The following is a 20263-nucleotide window of genomic DNA, read 5'->3' as shown; positions in this document are numbered from 1 at the left end:
ACAGTACTGTACATAGCCTGCCTGGCACCCACGTCCCATACAACCTTGTATCTCCAAGGCCCAGCAGGGACCACAACACCGAGGGCCACCTCTCCAGCCCCCGTGCCAGGAAGAAAGAACGGAGGACCCAGGCCAAGAAATGGTATGGTTTACTCTCAGGCACAGACAGGCCCCAGCCTGCCGTTCCTCTACACAAACAGACCCCCCTTTATTCATCTGCAGGAGAAAATGGGACCATTGTCCCTGCTCTAAGGAGTCACTGTGAGATGCCAGGCCGGGAGATGGCGCCACCCCGAGGGCTCTGGATGGCCACCAACATTTCCAGCTGGAGTAGACGCTGCCCCTGGGCAGATCCTGGCCACCGACCAGGCTGGGCATCTCTCCGTCCCTGGCTTGATAAAAAGCAAAATGCCCTCAATGTCTTGGGCCAGGAAGGGCAACATAGAAACAAGGAATTAAAAAATAGATTCTCTATCAAAACATAGCCACCTGCTACCAAAAGGCAGATGCTCTGGAGGAAAGGGGCCCCCGGGATTCCCTCGGCTCATAGACCCATCGGTTCCTTCAGGGGCTCCTGGGGAATGTAAGGCACTGGTGACAGGGACCAAGAGAGACAAAAATCCCTGCCCTGAAGGAGGTTACATTCCAGATGAGATGGTAGAATTTCATAAAGAAAATAAAACAGAATTATGGGGGTAGAGTGGGGTGGGGAGGAGGAATTATGTCAAGTAAAGTGGTCCGGGGTGGCCTCTGATGAAAGTGGCCTTTGAGCAGAGATCTGAGAAACAATTACGTGGGAATCAGGAGGAAAAGCATTTTAGACAGAGAAAGAGCTAGTGCAAAGGCCCTGGGGCGGGATGCCACCAGGAAAAGGTAAATGGCTGAGTGGTTTTTCCTGGCCAGTCTGGCGGCCAGCACCTCTCACTGGCCTGATCTTCTTTGGGGATTAAGGGTTGAGGGAAGGATGGAGTTAGGGAATATAGATCTAGGATGAAAAAAATCTATCTTCATACAACTAATGCAAAAATGGCATGTGGCTCGACACTCCCCATTCTAGGGTAAAAAAGTAAGAAAAAGCTTTAGCCCTGGAATATAAGATGGTCCAGAAGGAACAAGAATCAAGACAAGGGCTGGGCGTGGTGGTGCACAACTGTCATCCCAGCACTTGGGAGGCTGAGGCAGGAGGATCTCCATGAGTTCAAGGCCAGCCTGGGCTACATAGTGAGTTCAAAGCCACCTGAACTACATAACGAGACTCTCTCTCAAAAAACAACAAAAAAGGCAAAAGGGAAAAAATTAGAGAAGTTCAAATCCTGTGGGATCTGATGCCATTGGCCCCCCACCAAACAGAGTTCTGAGTCAGATGCATCTGGGGCACAGGGAGAAGTGAGCTAACGCACACCCTGGCTAAAGTGCGGGCCCTGCCTGGACGCAGATCAGGCAAAGCCAGCCAGGTCTCAAGCCAGAATGCAGCTTTAGCTCAGTACTGCCAGCTTTTCAACAAGGGTGGTGGATTCAAAGTTCCATTTTCTTTGTGACTTGTCTGAGCTAAACATCTGCATATGGCCTGCTTGAAAACATGGTCTTTTTAGCTTCTGCTGCTTGGCCAGGATCCTGCCTCTGCCCTGGGATCCCCCAGGGGATGGAAGTCCCCAAGGGACTGTCTGCATCAGCTCTGGAGTCTGCTCCCGGGCTCACACTGTTGTCCCAAACACCGAAGGCTGGAGGTGATCCTCTTCCTCCTCCGCCTCGTCCTCCTCTGCAGTGCTGTTGGCGAGGGGTGGCCCGGGCCCACCGGGAAGCAGGTGGCTGGCTGCACTGTCCGGCAAGGGCCCCAGATGCTCAGCCTCAGCCAGGGCAGCCAGCAGTGCGGCCAAGGGTGGCCGCCAGCGACAGATGTCCTGCAGCAGCTCGGCTCGGGGCCGCAGCTGCCCGATGAGCTCGTCCCTCTGGTGCACAGCGGCCTGCAGGCTTTGGACAGCGGCCTCAGAGGTCAGGAGTTGCTCCTGGAGAGCCTCGATCTCGCTGGCAGGAAGGCAAAACAAGGCAATTATGGTACTGGGGAGCCAGAGGATCGACTCCTCCCTACTCCTGACTTTCCTGAGGTGCCCAGCACTGCGGGAAAAAATCCAGGTTCTCCACCACCACCTCAAGGCCACCCCTTGTTATGGGCTGTATGCATGTCCCCCACATTCCTATTCTGCAGCCCTAACCTCCCCCCTGCCCCATGGATGGTATATGGAGACAGAGCCTGTGGGAGGTAATCAGCAGCAGACCAGGTCGTGAGGGTGGGGCCCCCGATGGAATCAGTGTCCTTTTATTTTTTAAAAAATTTTTAAAATTTTTTATTTTTTATTTATATTTTGGTACTGGGGATTGAACTCCGGACCTTACACTTTCCGGGCAGGCGCCAGAACCACTGAGCTAAATCCCCAGCCCTGATCAGTGTCCTTTTAAAACAAGACACCAAGCCAAATGAGATGGTACATGCCTGGAACCTCACCTACTCAGGAGGCTGAGGCAGGAGGATCGCAAGCGAGGGGCCAGCCTGAACAACTTAGTAAGACCCTGTCTTACTTAGGGTCTTACTTAGGCTGGAGGCGCAGCTCAGCAGAGTACATGCTAGGTAAAATGCTTGCCTCGAATGTGTAAGGCCCAGCGTTCAATCCCCAGCAAAAGAAAAGGCGAGAAGGAGGGGGAAAGGGAGGGAGGGAAAGGAGGAAGAAAAAGAGGAAGAAGAGAAGGAGAGGTAAGGAGCAGGAGGAAGAGAAGCAAGAAGGTGGTGGTCTGCACACCTGGAAGACAGCGTGCACAGAACCCAAGCCTGCAGGCCACCGCTCACACTCTCCCCTCTCCTCCCACACTCCTGCTGCCCGAGGGTCTTCGCCATTTGTCCCGAGCTGGCTCCTCCTCCAGGAGGCTTTCCTGCCTCCATCACAGCCCTGACAGCCATGAAGAACCTCAGCAGTGCGGTGCCTGTCTCCTAGTGATGTGCTCCAGTACCAGCACAGTCAGCGCCTGGCACTTAGTAGGTGCTCAGTAAAGATGAATGGACCAGTCCAGTTAGGTGGCCCCGAAAGAGATGTTCCCCATCTGGACCCCACTACCTTGCTCCTTCCTGGGGATTTGTCTCATCCTTTTCAATTCCTAGCTGGCACAGGGACTCTTCAAAAATGATGATATGCACACGGTGCCGTGGATCATGGCTGCAATCCCAGCACTGTGGGAGGCTGAGGCAGGCAGATGTCAAGATCTAGCTCCGCCTGGGCCACTTAGCTACTTCCAAGACCTTGTCTCAAAACAAACAAAAAAGAAGGCGGGGCTGCAACTTAGTGCAAAGGCCCTGGGTTCTATCCTCAGTTTAAAAAATATATCTATATCTATATATACATATATATATAACTACATACTCGTGACTAATTTGCTTTGTTGTTTTTGTCTTCAATCGCCCCAGCAGTTCGGCCTCCCCCGCCCCGCACACAGTCCCCTGCCCTTCCTTCCTTTTCCGTCTCGGCTCCGCCTCCTCCCACCTCCTGGACTCCACCTGGCCGCCCGGGCCTCACCGGTCCTTGGCGTGGCCCAGCTCCTCCAGGGCAGCGCGCAGCTGGTGGTCGTGGCGGGCCAGACGCTCGGCCTGGGCACGCACCGTGCGCTCTGCCGCGTCCAGCCGCGCCTCCAGCTCCGCCGCGCGCTGGTGCACGGCCGCCAGGTGCGCGTTCGCCTCCCGGATCTGCAGGGCGGGCGGCGCGGACATGACCCCCTCTGCTGTCTCGGCCCTGCCACGCCCCCGGGCCGACCGGAACTGGCAAGGCCCCACCCCTGAGACGGCCTTGGCCCTCGAGGACTCGGCTCCATTGGTTGCAGTCCCTGCTAGGCTCCGCCCCAGGGCTGGGCTGTGAGCTTCCCTGAGACTCCGCCCTAAACTCGGCCTAACTCCAAGATTGGTCAATGTCTTGACAGACCACGCCCCCAGTTGGCCCTAGGCTCCTGCGGCTCACTCTTCTCAGACTCTAGCAATGGAATTGGTCACACTTTCCAGATGAACCCCGCCTTACATAAGAAACTAACTCCAGGATTGGCCGGAACCTCTGGGAACAAGTCTGACCACGCCCTCCGAAACCTGCGGCTGGCCTCTTGCGTCTACATGATTGGATACATCTCTGTCAGGGGTAGTCCGAAGTATGCCCAAGCCCCTTAGACAAATTTATAGCCTCCGATAGGTTAAATTCCTGTCGTTCTGCCTCTGATTCTGGCCACGCCCCCAAGCCAAGAGTCTACTTTATCCGACCCTGGTCCTGGACCAGCTGCAGGTTGGGCATGGACTTCATCCCGCTAATATCCTAGGACTGGGTTTGGTCACTGACCCATTAAACCCTGCCCCTGATTCTAGCCACACCCCAAAGTAGTGGCACGGTTTCTAACTCCAGTTTGGGAATGGGCCATAGAGCACGACCATGCTCCTTACAGGTTATGGCTGTAAAAGGGGCTGCATCCTTCCAGGCCCCGCCCACGACGTTTTCCCCCCTCCTATCAAGTCTTGCCTCGATCCTCAACCTGTGCAGGAGGATTGGCCTGGCTGGCATCCGTCAGTCATCTTAAGTAATCAAACTATCCCTAACCTGACTCTCTGAGCTGGGACTAGCAAAGCCTGTCTTCACTGATCGCGAGGAGCCTCAGTTTCCCCTTCCAGGAATCAGCCCGGGCAGGAGTGCACCTAGACTCCCTTCTCCAGGCCTTTCCCAGCGTCTCGACCTGACCCGTGTCCTTTGTCCGCGGCGCTCAATAAAGTTGCGCGCTTGTTGCCGGCCCGTCAGTCCCAGCTGCTGCGCGCGCCGTTCCGGAAGTCTCGCGAGAGTCAGCGGCGGGCTGCCCTTGGGAGCGTGGTTCTTGCGGGGCTCGTAGTGCGGGGTTCGGGCTGAGCTGCCATGGCGAAGAGGCTGCTCCATCAGTACACAGACATCCCAGACGGCACCGACTGCCACCGCAAGGCCTACGCTAGCACCGCTATCAGTACCACCGTCGGTTAGCGCCGGCCGGGCTCTGAGCGCGAAGGGCAGAGGGTCGCTGGGGTTGGCCGCGGGTCACGGGGCGGGGAATCTCGCGAGGTGGTGCGGGTCGTAATCCGGGGGTCTGGACGGCCGCGGAGTCTCGCGTGTGTGAGGTAGACGCGGTGGTGGGTTCGTGTACAGGTGACAGCCTGACCACCGGGGTCGTCATAGGCCAGAGGTCCCCGGGTGCTGGGGTCTGGGGGAGGCGGTCGCCAGACTCCAGGGAAGTTGTGCGTTGTCAGACTGGGTCAGTGTCATGGTCCCTGTGGGACTTTGCAATGGGGTAACTGCTGTTACTTGGGGAGTCACTGTTAGGGTACCTGAAGAGGGTCTAGGCAGGTTTGAGAGTGTTGAGGTGCGAATAGGTCTTTCTAGGGCCAAAGGGTGGAGGGTGCTCAAGGATATGGTATTTTGCCCACCCGGAGGGTCCTTGATTAGGTGGGTCAGGATCCCCTAGGATACCCTGGGGGAAGAGGTTGTGAGGGGACCCACAGCTCTGGCGTTCTCCCGCAGGGGGCACCCCAAAGTCTTCCCACCTTCCAGCCTCAGAGTGTTTCACAGGCACGGTCCCCTGTAATTCTCCATTCTGCGGGAAGTAAAAGAGATGCCTTGGTTTTTTGAGTTGTTTTTTGTTGTGGTTTTGGTTTGTTTTGGGGGTGGGTGGGTTGTTTGTTGTTGAGGTTCAGGGCATTGAACTCAGGGCCTTGGCACTGAGCTACATCCCCAGGCCCTTTTCATTTTTTATTTTGAGACAGGGTCTCACTAAGTTGCCCCTGCTGGGCTCTAATTTGAGATCTTTCTGCCTCAGCCTCCCAGAGCACTGGAATTCTGGGTGTTGCCACCAGGCCCATCTAGAAAGGATAGTTTTGCCACCTCCGGATCTCCAGCTGAAAGGCGTCTGGCAGAAATCCAGGCTGCTCTGGGAGGCATCTGGTAGTGAGTGCTACCATTTTCTCCATTTTTAGTAAGACTGACATGATTATCTTCTTTTCGGTGGGACTGAAGCACAGAGGGAGGGTGTATCAGCTGCCCCAGAGTCCTGTGGTCTCAGGCCAGGGCAGTTCCCTCAGGGAACTGATGGAGAGTCTTCCGGAGACTCGGAGTTAGTGCTGAGTTGCTGTGAGAGTCTGGGGTGTGAGGGGGTCGTCCCTTGTGTCTCTGGAGAGCACCTCAGGCGCCCTGGAAGGCTGATCGGTATGGGGGCAGCCTTGGCGGGGGTGTCACTGTAGGGGAAGTTATTCTGGCAGTTGTTCTGTTGTTTGCAGTCCTGACTATCGGACCCCTGTGCAGCACTACTGAGCTACAGCCCCCATCTCTTATTTTTTGAGACTGGGTATAAGTTGTCGAGGCTGACCTGGACCTCACAGTCCTCCTGTGTCAGCCTCCTGAGTATCAGTGACTAGAGGCATGCCCAGCTCTGGCAGATTCTTGAGGGAATCTGACCTTAGGGAACATCTGGCAGAACTTTTCAGGGACCATGATCATGTTTCAGGGTAAATGGAGGCAGAGGCCACCTGAGGTATTTGGGGGCTTTGCAGTTTTTGGAGGGTTATTTTGTTGCAATGGGGGATCTGGGCATGGAACCCAGGGCTGCACATGCTAGGCAAGTGCTCCACCACAGCCCTGGGCCCTTCAGGGAGATGTGTGAGGCGGGTACCTGGGAGGGAGCTGCTGCTTGATCCTTGGTGTCCAGTTGAACAGGAGAGCATGGGCTGTGCTTGCACATGCGCACCGTGGGGGCGGGCTGGAGCATCAGGTGGGGAGGCTTTGGGGGGAAACTGAGCCAGTGTTGGGTGGGTGCTGCCAGGTGAGGGGCCTTTTGATGGGAGGTCGCTGCAGAGTCTGAGGCTAGGTAAGGAAACCCTTGCCAGAGGAGGAGTCACTGAGGAAGTGAGATTTGGGGTGATCTTTGATTTGAGAGTGGCCCTCCCCTTGCCACCCCCACCCCCAGTTCCCTGCCCTCCTTCTGAGAGAAGCACTTCTTTCTTGCCCAGCTTCCCTGGGATGGGAGCCCTGGCTGGTGGGGAGCCTCTGCCTCCCAAAGAATCTGGGCCCTGTGGTCACGCGGTTCCTGTGGGTGAATGATGGGCACCTTGTGGGCACACTGGATACATGGATGGATAGGTTTGTCTTTAGAGCACAGGAATGTTGTGGTTTTGGGGCCCACAGTCACTGTTTTTCTGTTTTTCTTTTTTTTTTTTGGTACCAGGGATCGAACTCGGGTCCTTGCGCTTCTGAGGCAGGAGGCGGAACCACTGAGCTAAATTCCCGACCCCACTGTTTTTATTTTGTTTATTTTTGTTTTGTCTTAGCAAAAGAGACAGTATTTATTGCATTTAATTCTAGTGTACTTTTTCTAAGCTCCTTTCTCAGAAACAGTCACAAGAGCCAGGCTTGGTGGTACACACCTATTTTGTTTTGTTTGGTAGCAGGGATTGAACTCAGGACCTTGCGCTTGTGAGGCAGGTGGTGGAACCACTGAGCTAAATCCCTGGCCCTTGGTGGTACATGCCTGTAATCCCAGGATGCAGGAGGATCACCTTAAGTTTGAGACCAGGCTGGACTACATAGTGAGACCCTGTCCCCCCGCCAAAAAAAGTTGGACCAGGGATTTAGCTTAGTGGTTCTGCCGCCTGCCTTGCAAGCGCAAGGACCGGAGTTCGAGCCCCGGTACCAAAAAAAAAAGTCATAAAGAGAGAACTGTCCATTTTATGAAAATTACAGATTAATAAAAGCATATGGTGTCAGTAAGCACCTTGCCATGTTCAGAGCTTGGTAAAGCTTAGATACCTGGCTTCTCAGTCCTCTGTCAGCTACAGTAGCTCCATGTATCTCACTATATATCTCATTATATCCAGTTTCTTTTCCAACTAAAGAAAAAATGAGGTGTAGGACAGGCAGTGATGTAACATTAGGCATGTCCTTGACTTTCTCAAACTTGGAGAAGGAAGATACTTAAGCATTGTAATATAAAGACACAGTTGAGCTAGGCATGATGGCTCACTCCTGTGGTCCCAGCATTGGGCAGGCTGAGGCAGGAGGATCACCGTGAGTTCTAAGCCAGCCTGGGCTACATAGTGAGTTCAAGACCAGCCTGAACTCTGAACTATACTGTGAGACCCATCTCAAAAAAAAAAAAAAAAAAAATGCAGTTGCAGGCTTTGAAATGGCATAGGCAGTAGTTGTGGTGAATTGGTGAAGCCAGGGGTTTGGGCTCCCTAGGACAGAGAAATAGGCTGTGGGCTGTGACAAGGGTTTGACCTGAGTTTGGCATCAGTTCTCGCCTTGGTGACGGTTTTGTTTTTTGTTGGTTTCTGGGGTGCTGGGTTTTTGTTTTTGTTTTTTTTAGACAGAGTCTTGCTATGTAGTTCAGGCTGGCCTCAAACTCACTGTGTTGCTGGGGCTGGCCTTGAACTCACAGTGATCCTCCTGCCTCAGCCTCCCGAGTGCTGGGATTACAGGTGTGTGCCACCATGTCCAGCTTTTTTTTTTTTTTTTTGGTACGGGGGATCGAACTCGGGTCCTTGCACTTGCACAGCAGGCGGCGAAACCACTGAGCTAAATCCCCGGCCCATGTCCAGCCTTTTTGTAGTTTTTTGAAACAGGGTCTCATTTTGTAGTTGCAGCTGTCCTTGAACTTACTATGTAGCCCAAGCTGGCCTCGAACTCACAGTGATCCTCCTGCCTCAGCCTCCTGAGTGCTGGGATGACAGACATGCACCACTCCTGGCATTGGTAACGTTTTTTTGAGACAAATGCTAGTGTGGTCTTAAAAATATTCTTCCCTTTTGAACCCTGAAATTGAATGCCGCAGTCACTTGCAGGCTAAAACATTATATGTATAATACACACAGACACACAGACACACACACACACACACGCACACACACACGCACGCACACATATTTTTCCTGCCACATGTCGGTTACAGAACATCCCTGTCTTAGAAACACCCCAGCTGGCCAGGTGTGGTGGTGCATACCTATAATCCCGACACTCTGGGAGGCTGAGGCAGGAGGATTGCTAGCTTAGCAACTGGGCAGCTCAGCGAGACCCCTTGTCAAAATGAAAAAGCGCTGAGGTACAGCTTAGTGTGAAGGCCCTGGGTTCCGTCCCTGTTACTGAAAGAAAAAACAAAACAAAACAAACCCACTTCATCAGGGAGCAGATACTAATCACTAGTTGTCAGTACTGTGGGTTGACTTGAAACCGAGTGAGACGCCAAGGAGCCCTTGAGGTTTGGGTGCGCTGTAACCACAGTCACAGCCAGAGCAGGAACCAGAGCTAATTTCAAGAGACCTGCACAACACCAGACCCTGGCAGCAGCCTCAGGCTGCAGGAAATGACATCAGCAGTGATTACTGATGACTCAGTGAAGGAGCAACTGGTGGTGGGGAAGCTCGGGGCCAGCGGCAGGCTCTGGGGGCTGCAGAGCAGTCTGAGGTGGCAGAGCCTGTGTGCTGGGGTGGGAGGGAGGTCCTCACCCGGGTGGTTGCTGGGGACCAAGTGGGCTGGGGCTGTCTGTGGCCTCCAGAGGGTAATCAGAGTCCTGGGACTTGCATTCCTGTCCTGTGCCCTGTGGGCTGAGGGGCCTAGGGGTGAGGTCAGTAAGGTTCACCCCAGCACCCACTCTGACTGGGTCCCAGTGCTCTCATTGAATCGGGAAGGGGAGACGGTTATCAGACCCTGTGACCAGCCCAGCCCTGGATTGATACCCACTGGGTTCTGCATGGGGCCGAGTATCCCTGTCATTAAGGACCTCAAACCAGGCACACGGTGGCTCGTGCAGCCCTTGATCCCATCACTCAGGAGCTTGACAGGAGGATCCTAAGTTTGAGTCCCATCTGGGCAACTTGGCAAAACCCAGGCTCAAGGGGCCGCAGAGGATATAGCTCAGTGGTAGAGTTGATCCCTAGTAATGGGGGAAAAAGAAAGAAATTGTTACCAGCTGGGGCACCTGTAAGCCTAGTTGTGGGTGGGGATGGGCTGGGGGAACCCTGGATCCTCCCCAGCACCTAGCACCATCCACTGAGGCCAAACTGGGTCCCTGCATTTATTTGAAGAGGCAAGATCCACAGCTCAAGCAGGGTGATGGTGCACTTCCACAGTCCCAGCACTCTGGGAGGCTGAGGCAGGAGGATCTCAAGTTCAAGCTCAGCCTAGACAAAATTCTGGGGTGTAGCTCCCTGCAAAGTTCTTGGGTTCATTCCCCAGAACTGCAGAGAAAGATCACAGCTGCTTATGGTCAGACCTTTGGCGTTGTCTCCGCCCCTCAGGGCCGCCTGGGTTGTCTCTCCCACTGCCAGGTGTGTAGGTGTGGAATCAGCCACAGCTCAGGTAGCGGGAACACCTCAGAGCCTGGATGGTCACAGGGTGGGGCCCGACCCTTTAACCTGTTGGGCTGCCAGCTGGCTATGCTGGGTGACATCGGGCCAGTCACCTGCCTCTTGGGGCCCTGAGGATGAGAGGCACTGGCCTTCTGTGATGTCGGGATGTGCAGCTCTGAGAGGTCCCTACAGAGGCCCCTGGTGTGGGGAAGGAGTCCATGTCCGGCTGTGCAGTGTCCACTGCCCGGAGGGCTTGGGGCCGAGGGGAGCAGCCATGTATCAGAGGGCCAGGGGCCCATGGGTCAGAGCCAGTGTCGGGCTGTGTGGTGGCGGGGAGACAGCAGAGAGGAACAGCCGAGTGACAAGGCCGGGGGAGCATGGATGGCGACTGGGCAGCCAGGTGTGAGAGGGCAGGAACGGCAGGGAGGAGGCGTTGGCAGTGAGCAGCTGCCAAGGAAGACATGGGGACAAGTCCTTCAGGGACAGAGGGGACCCTCCGAGCTCATGTTCAGGCCTTGAGGAAGGGTCCTGGAGCAGGGAGGGTGGACAGGCTAGGTGGACCCTGAGCTCAGGCCTGGGAGCAGCAGACCTGGGTTCGACTGCAGCCCTGCAGCTCTCAGCAGTGGGACTCTGGGCACAGGGTGGACACGGTGGGCTGTGGGCGCCGTGAGGCTGGGACATGAGCAGCCACTGTCCTCTCTGTCTCGCAGGCCTGATCTGGTCTGGCTACAGCCTCACACACAGGGCCCCAGGCTCCATCCTCGAAGGCGTGGCCAGGGCCGGAAGGTACACATTTACCGCAGGTGAGCCAGGGCCCTGTCACTTCTCCCAGTCCTGGCTGCATGTTCTAGGGACAGGCCCTGGGCAGGGTCCTGGGAGCCCGGCCGTGGGGTGGGGCCCCTGCTCAGATGGACAACAGTCCAGGAAGCTCCCCCAACAGCACCCCTCCGTGTACTCACAGCCGCCATTGGGGCCATATTCGGCCTGACCTCCTGTATCAGTGCCCAGATCCGAGAAAAGCCCGACGACCCCCTGAACTACTTCCTCGGAGGCTGTGCCGGAGGCCTGACCCTGGGAGCACGCAGTGAGTGCCCACCTGCCCCTCCTCCCTCTCCACTCCACCCTGATAGCGGGGGCATCGCAGGGAAGGTACAGTGCCTCTCAGCACATTCCACAGGGCACTGTACCCTCCCTGCCACCCCTCCACCCTCTGCCTCTCATTGTGCCTCAGGGCCTTTGCATGCACTGAGCCCACTGCCTGGAGTGCTGCTCCTGCATGTGTCAGCACAGCTCCCCCATCCTGTCTGCATCTTGTCAGGGGACATAGGCCACTGGCTGTTATCAACTCTGGTCTTGAGGGCAAGAGGTGCTGTTTCCGCAAGGCCACTTGTCTCTCAGTGCCCCAAAGTGTGCAGGGCCCAGGAGCTGCAACCCTTACCAGCTGCACAGATGTGGGAATGGGGTCACTGCAGGCTTTCTCAGCAGCAGAGGGCACAGTGTGGTCGGGGCAGGAGCCTGGCCAGCCTGCACTTCCGGCCCGCACTCACCGGAGCTGGCCGGGTAGCTGAGGTCTCACCGGCCCCTGTCCCCAGCAGGCCTGGAAGGGTGTGACATACGGTGGTTAGGGCTTTGGGGCAGGAGAGCCTGGGTGAATAGGGGAGAGGCTGAGGTGCCGTAGTGGCCTATCCCAGGCTGGAGCCAGGCGGCGTGGGGCAGGGTGAGGGCCCCAGACACGGCCCTGCTGGTGTGCCTCAGTTTCCCTGTTTCTAAAGGCCAGTGGCAGTTTGAGCAACTTACCCTGCCCTGAAGCACAGCTCTGGCCCAGCCAACCAAGTTCAGGGGTGGGGGCCCCTGGGTGTCAGGGGCAGCCCCGCCCCACGCGCTGACCTCCATTCGCAGTGCACAACTATGGGATCGCCGCGGGCGGCTGCTTGTACATGGGCGTGATGGCCAGCCTCGTCAAGATGGGCCAGCTGGAGGGATGGGATCTGTTTCCAAGCACCAAGGTGTAGCCCTGCCACCTCCGCCCCCTGGACCAGACCGCCTGGAAATAAACCCTGTGTATGTGTGTGACAGCATCCCGAGTGCTCCGTGCCGGCCACACGCCAGCCCCCAGGGAAGCGTGGGAGGGGGCGGTGGGATAAGGTGTGCTGGGCCTGGGCTGGCCCTGGAGGCCAAGGGCACATGCAGCCTGCCCTGCCGAGGGGGTGGCATCAGCTGGGCCGCCCGGCCTGTTCCCAGGCCAGGCAGGGGCCTGCAGGTGGCCACCAAGTGGAAACCCGGCCCCACTGCTTACGGCCCTCGGCAGCCCCAGCCAACACTGCTGCAGGTCGAGGGCCATCCCCTCTCCGGGCCCGGCCCCAGCGCCAGCACCAGCGCCAGCAGCATGTGGAAAACAGCTTGGGCCCCACACACAGAGCCGGCTCCAAATTGCTGGGCGTTGGGGTGGAGAGCCTGGGACGGGCTGGGACAGTCTGCTTCAGTCCGGTCTGTCCTGGCCCAAGAGCCTCAGCCCGCCCTGGCAGCCCCGGGTGCCTGGGCTGGGACGGCAGGGCCAGGTGAGGGCCAGTCGGAGGTGACCCGCGAGAGCATCGGGCCTCCCGGTCTCTGCCCGCCAGCTGTCAGCTCAGTGATTTAGGGGCCCCAGCCCCCCGGCTCTTTCCCCAGAACTGGCTCGGGCTTCTTGGCGGCCAGGAAGGAAGCAGCAGGCTCCAGCCTGCACCGTGGCCATAAATCAGGGCTCAGCCCCACCCAAGGGAGCTGGGCTGGCACTGCCACTGGCCCTGTCTGTTCCGTGTCCAGCCTCATCCCATCCCTCCAGCCTTCCCTAGGGCCCAGACAGTTAAATGCCAACCCTCCCCCCAAGATTAACCAGGCACGGGGGCTGTGACCCATGTCCCTGCCCTGCTGTCCCCTCACCACTCGTTCCCCCAAACCTCTTTAGGACCTCTGTGTGTGCTGGACCCAGGGACCCGGAGCCAGCTCAGCGTCACCTCCAGGGCTGGGTGCCCAAGTCTAAGAGCTGGCATTAAAATGAAGGCTCCAAGTTCAAGTCCTGACTGTGTCCTCCAGTGACAAAGGCGCCCAAGCCTCAGCTCTGCCAGCTGACAGATGAGCAGATGCCATGCACCAGGGCTCCACGGAAAAAGACTGGCCCTGGGTACTGTGGGCCTGCGGCCAGGCTCCTGCACCAGCCCAGTCATGCCCATCGTGGCCAGCAGAGGGCACCGCTCACCACGGCCTGGCCTGGGGCCAGGGGGACAGGGACAACACTCCCGGGTCCCTAGGTCCTGGGGCCCAGGATGGCCACAGGAATCATCCATTCCCTTTTTGGTACAAGCCACTGTCTTGATACCTTTCCTTCCGGTCCACTCTACTCCACGGGCCGGGATTGTCTAGGGCCCCTCTGGACAGATCCACCCTGGCTGCCTCTGCCACCTGCAGACCCTCCCAGTCCAGGTCCCAGGCTCCTTGCACAGATGCTGGGTAGAGGCCCAGGGCATGCAGTGGCGCAAGGTCACAGCCAGCAGCGCTCCCACCTGGGTGCCTGAGCTTCCCCTGTGAGATCGGGGAGCCGGCCCATGGCCCAGGCTCACCACCCACCCAGCCCTTTCTGGGCAGGGCGCCAGGGCTGGGGTGCGCCTGCCAGGGCTCCAGCCTGCAGCCCAGGCCCCCCAGCATGGGGCAGGAGGGGGCGGCTGCTCGCCAGACTCCAGGGAGCCCCAAAACGCAGGCCCCTTTGCCCATAAACATTTACTATGTTGTGAGGGGCTGACATCATCCCTGCCCCACATGGCCCCATGTGAGAGCTCTGTCTGGAGCATGCAGCCCCCACCCCTCTGCCCCAGCAGCCCCCTGTGGTGGGGTGGGGGCCCTTCCGGAGGCCACACCGCGCTGGACAGAGCCCTTCCCAGCCCCGGGTGGAGGGAACAGAAGCCCAGCAGGGGCATTGCAGGAGTCAGGAGGGCTTCCTGGGGGAGGCAGGATGAGCAGGATGCAGAGGCTTTTCCAGGTGTGCTCAAGGGAAGGCATCCCAGGGCCAGGACCTGGCCTGGTCTCCTGCAAGGACAGGTCTGCAGGAGTGCGGGCACCCCATAGGGAACCGGGACAACAGCAGCAAGACGGCAAAGGGCCGGGCCGCCGCTCAGTGGTGCGCAGCTAAACGCTTACCTGGCCTTCAGGGCCGATCCGTCCCCAGCAACCCCTCTCCCACCGCTGGAAAGGTGATGAATGCCTGGTGGTGAATGGCTGCAATTCCAGCTTTCTCAGAGGCTGAGGCAGGAGGATTCAAAATTCAAATCCCACCTGGCAAATTTAGCAGGACCTTGGCTCAAAAAATAAAAAGCGGAGGCCCAGGGTTTCATCCCCAGTGCCTTGCAGGAAAGGGGCCCAGGAGGCTTTCCCGCCTGCCAGGCAGCCTGGCCACCGGGCTCTGGCATTATTCGTTTACTATTATTAGCGATTGTTTGGAAACGAGTGAGCTATTCTTTGAAAGAGTTCCCAAGTGCTCATGGCAATTGGAGCAAAAACAAGCCAAAGGGGAAAGGAAGGAGGTCTCTGGCCAAGATCGTGAGAGCCAGACCATGGGTTCCTTTAAACAGCTGTGAGGAGGGCGGGCAGCTCAGGTGCGTGCTGCCCCGCTGGAGCACCCCGTTCTAACTCCAGCCTCCAGAGGGAAGACAGATCCTTGCGTGTGGGCTGGGGCTGCTTGCTGTGGGGCACTCGAGCTTTGAGAAGGCCCCTCGGGGCTCTTGTCAGAATCTGCCTACACCTGCCCTGATCTGGCTCCCATCATCCCTCACCTGGACGGGCGAAGTTGTCTCCACTCTCACCTCGAAGTTTGTCCTCCTGTAGCAGCCACCAGAGGGCGCTGTGAGCACCAAGTCAGGTCCTCCACCTCTGTCCTCTATGGCTCCTCCCTCCCTGGAGCCAAAGCCCAAGTCCTCCCTGCAGCCCTCAGGACCCTGCACGGCTGCCGTCCCTTCCTCCCTCTGCCCCTCGCTCCCTCTGCTCCAGCCACACAGGCCCCTCGCTGCTCCTGCAACTTAGGGCTCCATGCTGCCCCAGGGCCTTTGCACAGCTGTGTCCTCTCTGGAATTCTCTTCCCTCAGATTCCCCTACAGCTTCTCCCTCAGTATCTCCTTTAGTTCTCAGCTGAAATGTCACCTCCTCTTCCCACCCAGTGAGCTACACTCCACAACCCTCTGGTTCTAGTATTGCCCATAGCCATTCCGGCTTCTAAAGCTCACATCCCTGCCATCAGACATTGTTGTCACACATGTCATTTAGCAGAACGTGTACCTCCCCAGGGGCCAGGCTGGATCCCGTCTGTTGCATCCGTGGTTCTGCCCAGCACCCAGCAGGGCTTGACAGATGCGTGGGACAGGGGGATGGACGGACAGTGGGTGAGTTGGGTGAGGCCACAGCCTGCCAGCTCTGCTCCACCCCAGGACTCCAAGGTGTGAACCTGCGCCGGTGAACGTGACTGAGGGAGTCCCCACCAGGGCTCAGAGTCTGGAGTGCAGTGAGACTTAATAAAAATGAACAAAGCCAGGTGCAATTCTGTCATCCCAGCACTCGTGAGAGGCTGAGGCAGGAGGGTCCCAAGTTCAAGCTCAGCCTGGACAAGTTTGCAAATTAGCGAGATCCTGTCTCAAAGTAAAAAAGGGCCCGGGATGTAGCCCAGTGCGAAGGCCCTGGTTCCACCCCCAGTACACCAGAAGGGGAGCTGAATCCCCAGGAGAGTCACAACAAGCAGAGGGGCAGCCAGGACGCAGGAAGTCCGGGCAGGGACCCTCGGGCCGTGTCAGGCAGCCCCAGCCTCAGCCTCAAAGCCCGAAGCCAGTTTGGTCATTGCTTTAGGGGGCCAGGATTTGCCACCCCCTAAAACCCCAGCTTGACATCTGAGTCTCAGAACCCAGGGAAGCCCCAGGGCAGCCCTCAGCTGCTCCAGTCACCTTCCCACCGCCCCCTGTGCTCCTCGGAATCTGGGCGCCAAAGGAGGCCTGGCTTGGGGGGTCCGAGGGGCCAGGGGCTCAGTCAGGCCTGGCTGGCCCCGCCCCACCGCCAAGGGCCCCCGCTGGGCTCTGAACAGTTGCTGACCGAGCAGGGAGCGATGAGGGGGAGGTGTGAGCCAGGCCAAGGGCAGGGCTCCGGCGGGAGGGGTGCGTCCCGCCCACTCGAGGGGCTGCCAGCCTCCTCCCCGTTCCTTAAAACCCTGCAAACTCCTTTTGCCCATTTTTCACAGCAGTCTCCCTAAAATACATTGTATAGCTTTTTTTCACCCCAATAGGTAAAACAGACCCAGGCCACAGAATTCAAAAGATTCCAAAAGGAGGGGCCGGGGATTTAGCTCAGTGGTTTCACCGCCTGCTGCGTAGGCGCAAGGACCGGAGTTCGATCCCCGGTACCAAAAAAAAAAAAAAAGATTCCAAGAGCTGTTGAGAATAAATCTCAGCCCCCTGCCTCCCACCACAGCCCCCAGAGGCCACCTGCCAGCCCACTTTCTTATTTCTCCTTTTCAGTGTATCATGCCCAAACGGATGGCTTTATTTTCTCTTCTGCCATGGAAACCGTATCATGCCCCCACCTCTCCATTCCAAAGTTTTCAGTCCGGCTCCCATTTAACAATGCATCTTGGACTTCCTCCTGACTGGTAGGCACCCTCCTCCTCCTCCTCCTCCTGTCCTCCTGGCAGTGTAATATTCTATTCTGTGGCTGGATGCCCCTCGTGAAAGAACACTTCATTGTTCTCAGGAGTCTGCTACACAAAGCTCCTGTAGCTGGTGTCCCCTCCCCTAACCACTCTGGTGACACTGGGGATTGAACCCAGGGAGCACTCAGCTATGACCTCAGCCTTCCTTATTTTGAAATAGGGTCTTGCTGGTGTCTAACTTACAATCCTCCTGCATCAGCCTCCTGAGTAGCTGGGATTACAAGCACACCCATACATTTAGTTCTCGTACACATACTTATTTTTGGTACCAGGAATCAAATCAGGACCTTGCCTTTGGGAGGCAGGCAGCAGAACCACTGAGCTAAATCCGTGGCCCACCCATACATTTTTTTCCAATGATACAGCTTTTTATTTAAAGGTAAAAGTTTAAATTTGTCATGCTTTTGCACAATTAATGTGATCTTTGCTATTGTATACCCAAACATTTTTATAGACTCATGCAGTATGGTTTTTCTAGCCTAAAACCTGTGTGGTCCTGTCCGCCTAGGCATCTCTTCCTCACCCAGCCCCTAGTGACAAATGATCTTTACCTGTGTCCCTAGCTTTGCTTTTCCCAGAATGTCAGTTGGAATCATACACCATGTAGCCTTTTCAGATTGGTATTTTTTTCATTTAATAATATGCATTTAGCTGCATGTGCTGGCACACGCCTGTAATCCCAGCATTCAGGAGGCTGAGGCAGGAGGATCGCTGCAAGTTCAAGGACAACTTGGGCTGCATATCGAGACCCTGTCTCAAAAAACAAACACAACAAAACAGCACCAGCTGCGGGCAAGATGGAGGTGGTAGGAGCTAGTGTTGAGCTGCTGCGGTACACAGAGGGGCTGGGAGTCAGGGTTCAAACGACTGGGAGGGGGTTCCAGGTAATCCTTGGGACCCAAGGGTCTGCGGGCCAGTAGAATCTGTGTGGCCTATTGAGGAACCCAGAGTCGTGCTTTAGAGTAGGAAGCGCTGGGGCCAAGGGAGTCTAGGGTTGAGGGGACGTACGCTGCCCTTAGGGTCCTAAGTGCACGGGATCGGGGTCATTTGGGGCCCCAGATGGTGTCCTGATTGGGATTGGGATTTCTCCAAACATCCATACTCACTTCAAATTGTAAAAAAACCCCAAACAAACAACCAGAATACAGGTATACAGGTGTTTGTCATCAAAAACAAAAACAACAGGGCCAGGGATTTAGCTCAGTGGTTCCAACGCCTGCCTCACAAGCGCAAGGACCCGAGTTCGATCCCCGGTACCAAAAAAAACAACAAAAAACAAAAACAACAGGGGCCGGGATTTACCTCAGTGGTTCTGGCGACTGACTCGAAAGTGCAAGGTCCCGAGTTCGATCTCCGTGACAAAAAAAAAAAACAACCAAAAACTACATTAAGCCAGGGCAGTGTGGTACACGCCTGTCATCCCAGTACTCTGGAAGGCTGCAACAGGAGGATCACAAGTCCAGGCCCAGCCTGGCAGTTCTGCAGGGCCCTGTCTCAAAAAATACAAAGGGCTGGGGATGGAGCTCAGTGCAAAGGCCCTGGGCGCCCATACGGTGTCCCCAAGGTGTCCTGTGGCTCCATAGCTCACTTCTCTTCCAGTGCCTGGCTGTGCCTTTCCCGCCCTGGCAGCCAGAACGGAGCTGCTGGAAAGATCTGCATGTGGCTTGCGTGTGGGCAGAAGCACTGCAACCCCTTGGAACCAGTCCCTGGGTGGACGTCCGGCGTGGCTGCACCAGGAGTCCCATGAGCAGAGGATGGAGGGAGTTCCTCTCGCTCCGCACTCTCCCGGCTGGGTGTTGGCAGGGTTTTGGATTTGCGCCACTCTATTAGGCGTGTAATGATAGGTCATTATTTTAATTGCCTACATTTTAAAATAAACATTTGCTGAGCCACCTCCTGAATGCCAAGCACAATCCCAGCACCCTCTCTGCTCCCCAGTGCTGGGAATGGAACCCAGGGCCTTCACAGGGAGCTCATCCTCAGCCCTGCGGTTTTGGTTTTGAGACCAGATCTCACTTAAGTCACTAAGGCCAGGGCTGAACTTGGTTTTTTTTTTTAGTACTGGGGATCGAACTGGGGTCCTTGCGCTTTCGAGGCAGGCGACGGAACCACTGGGCTAAATCCCCGGCCCCCAGGGCTGAACTTGTGATCCTCCTGCCTCAGCCTCCTGAGTGCTGGGACTACAGGCAGGAGGATCGTGTGACCAGGCAGCTACAGATCAGATGCCCAGAGGAGACCTGTGGCCCAGCCTGGTGTCCACGGAGACTGCTTGGAGAAGAGGGTGCTGAAGCCTGAGTAGGAGTTTGCCAGAAGGCAAAAGGAGTGGCCCCCAGGGAGGAACCACATGGATGATGGCTCAGAGGAGAGAAATAAGGGGAGTCAGAAGCCAGGGGTGGCGCACACCTGTAATCCTAGCAATCAGGAGGCTGAGGCAGGAGAATCCCCATGAGTTCAAGGCCAATCTTGAACATAGCAAGACCCCATCTCAAAGGGAATAAAAAATAAAGGGAGTCAGGCTGAGAGTGTACCGAGTTCCATCATCAGATCCCACTCTGGGCTGGGCCGATGGTCCCTCCAGTCTTCAGCACAGCTGTGAGGACTCCATAAGCCCCACTCGGCCACACCTGTCCCATGGGGAGAGGCAGCCAGACCCACAGCCCCTGAGGTGAGGTCACTCACCTCGGCAGGGAGGGGCGGGGAGGCCTTACTTCTTCTGCCCCTGCCCCAAATCGGTCACTTCCTGTCCCGCCCCCCTGGAGCTCTGTACCCCTTTAAGAGGGAGTGGGAGGGGCCCACACCTTCCTGAGTCCCTGGAAGATGAGTAATGAGCCAGAGACTGCCCTGTCCCTTGCTGCAGCGGGAGACACCTGGGAAGCCCATCAACCGCCACCACTGCCTCCTGGCCCTCACCCCCTCCCTGCCCATGGGGCCCCCTAGCACCTGCCTGCCTGTCCCAGGCCGCTCCCCACAGCTAAGGTCAAATACAAACACAGGACATAGTTCCGCCTGACTTTCACGTCAGCCCATAATGGGCCTTGTTTGGTTTCCCGTACTGGGGGTTAGCCAAGGGTATATTTGCACTGAGCTACTCCCTGGCCCTTTGGAAAACCATTTTGTTTCCAGGTAGGGTCTCACTGACTTTCCCAGGAGATCCTGAACCCTCGATCCTCCTG

The 20263-nt window shown here is 56.8% G+C and overlaps 2 protein-coding genes across 3 annotated transcripts; one reads left to right on the top strand and one right to left on the bottom strand.

Annotated features, from left to right (window-relative positions):
• Window positions 1-126: 126 nt before the first annotated feature.
• Vmac (vimentin type intermediate filament associated coiled-coil protein) lies at window positions 127-4776 on the bottom strand. The gene is made up of 2 exons (XM_004865662.3): window positions 3564-4776; window positions 127-2025 (listed from the first exon to the last, which is right to left on the bottom strand). Exons 1-2 carry the CDS (start codon window positions 3752-3754, stop codon window positions 1695-1697), a joined length of 522 nt encoding a protein of 173 aa, XP_004865719.2. The 5' UTR covers window positions 3755-4776; the 3' UTR covers window positions 127-1694.
• Window positions 4777-4819: 43 nt separating this feature from the next.
• On the top strand, window positions 4820-13427 carry Ndufa11 (NADH:ubiquinone oxidoreductase subunit A11). Of its 2 annotated transcripts, XM_004865660.4 has the most exons (5): window positions 4820-5022; window positions 11086-11178; window positions 11337-11459; window positions 12275-12436; window positions 13320-13427. In XM_004865660.4, the coding sequence occupies exons 1-4, from the start codon at window positions 4926-4928 to the stop codon at window positions 12385-12387; spliced, it is 426 nt and encodes a 141-aa protein (XP_004865717.1). In that variant the 5' UTR covers window positions 4820-4925; the 3' UTR covers window positions 12388-12436; window positions 13320-13427. The 2 variants fall into 2 exon arrangements, with proteins under 2 accessions (XP_004865717.1, XP_004865718.1); XM_004865661.3 differs by lacking the exon at window positions 13320-13427 and having other exon boundaries at window positions 12275-12450.
• Window positions 13428-20263: the final 6836 nt, after the last annotated feature.

This window comes from Heterocephalus glaber, unplaced genomic scaffold (genome assembly GCF_053883595.1).
Source record: "Heterocephalus glaber isolate CG9 unplaced genomic scaffold, H.glaber_assembly_v1.0 deba00001760, whole genome shotgun sequence".
Classification (NCBI taxonomy): domain Eukaryota; kingdom Metazoa; phylum Chordata; class Mammalia; order Rodentia; family Bathyergidae; genus Heterocephalus; species Heterocephalus glaber.
This window is presented reverse-complemented; position numbering and strand designations above follow the sequence as displayed.

Bases quoted from the DNA above. Each gene is read 5' to 3' on its own strand.
- Vmac (XM_004865662.3), bottom strand. From the start codon at position 3,754: ATGTCCGCGCCGCCCGCCCTGCAGATCCGGGAGGCGAACGCGCACCTG. The intron at 2,026-3,563 runs GTGAGGCCCGGG...CCTTCCTGCCAG, and splicing joins CTGGGCCACGCCAAGGACCG to CGAGATCGAGGCTCTCCAGG.
- Ndufa11 (XM_004865660.4), top strand. From the start codon at position 4,926: ATGGCGAAGAGGCTGCTCCATCAGTACACAGACATCCCAGACGGCACC. The intron at 11,179-11,336 runs GTGAGCCAGGGC...GTGTACTCACAG, and splicing joins AAGGTACACATTTACCGCAG to CCGCCATTGGGGCCATATTC. The intron at 11,460-12,274 runs GTGAGTGCCCAC...CTCCATTCGCAG, and splicing joins CCTGACCCTGGGAGCACGCA to TGCACAACTATGGGATCGCC.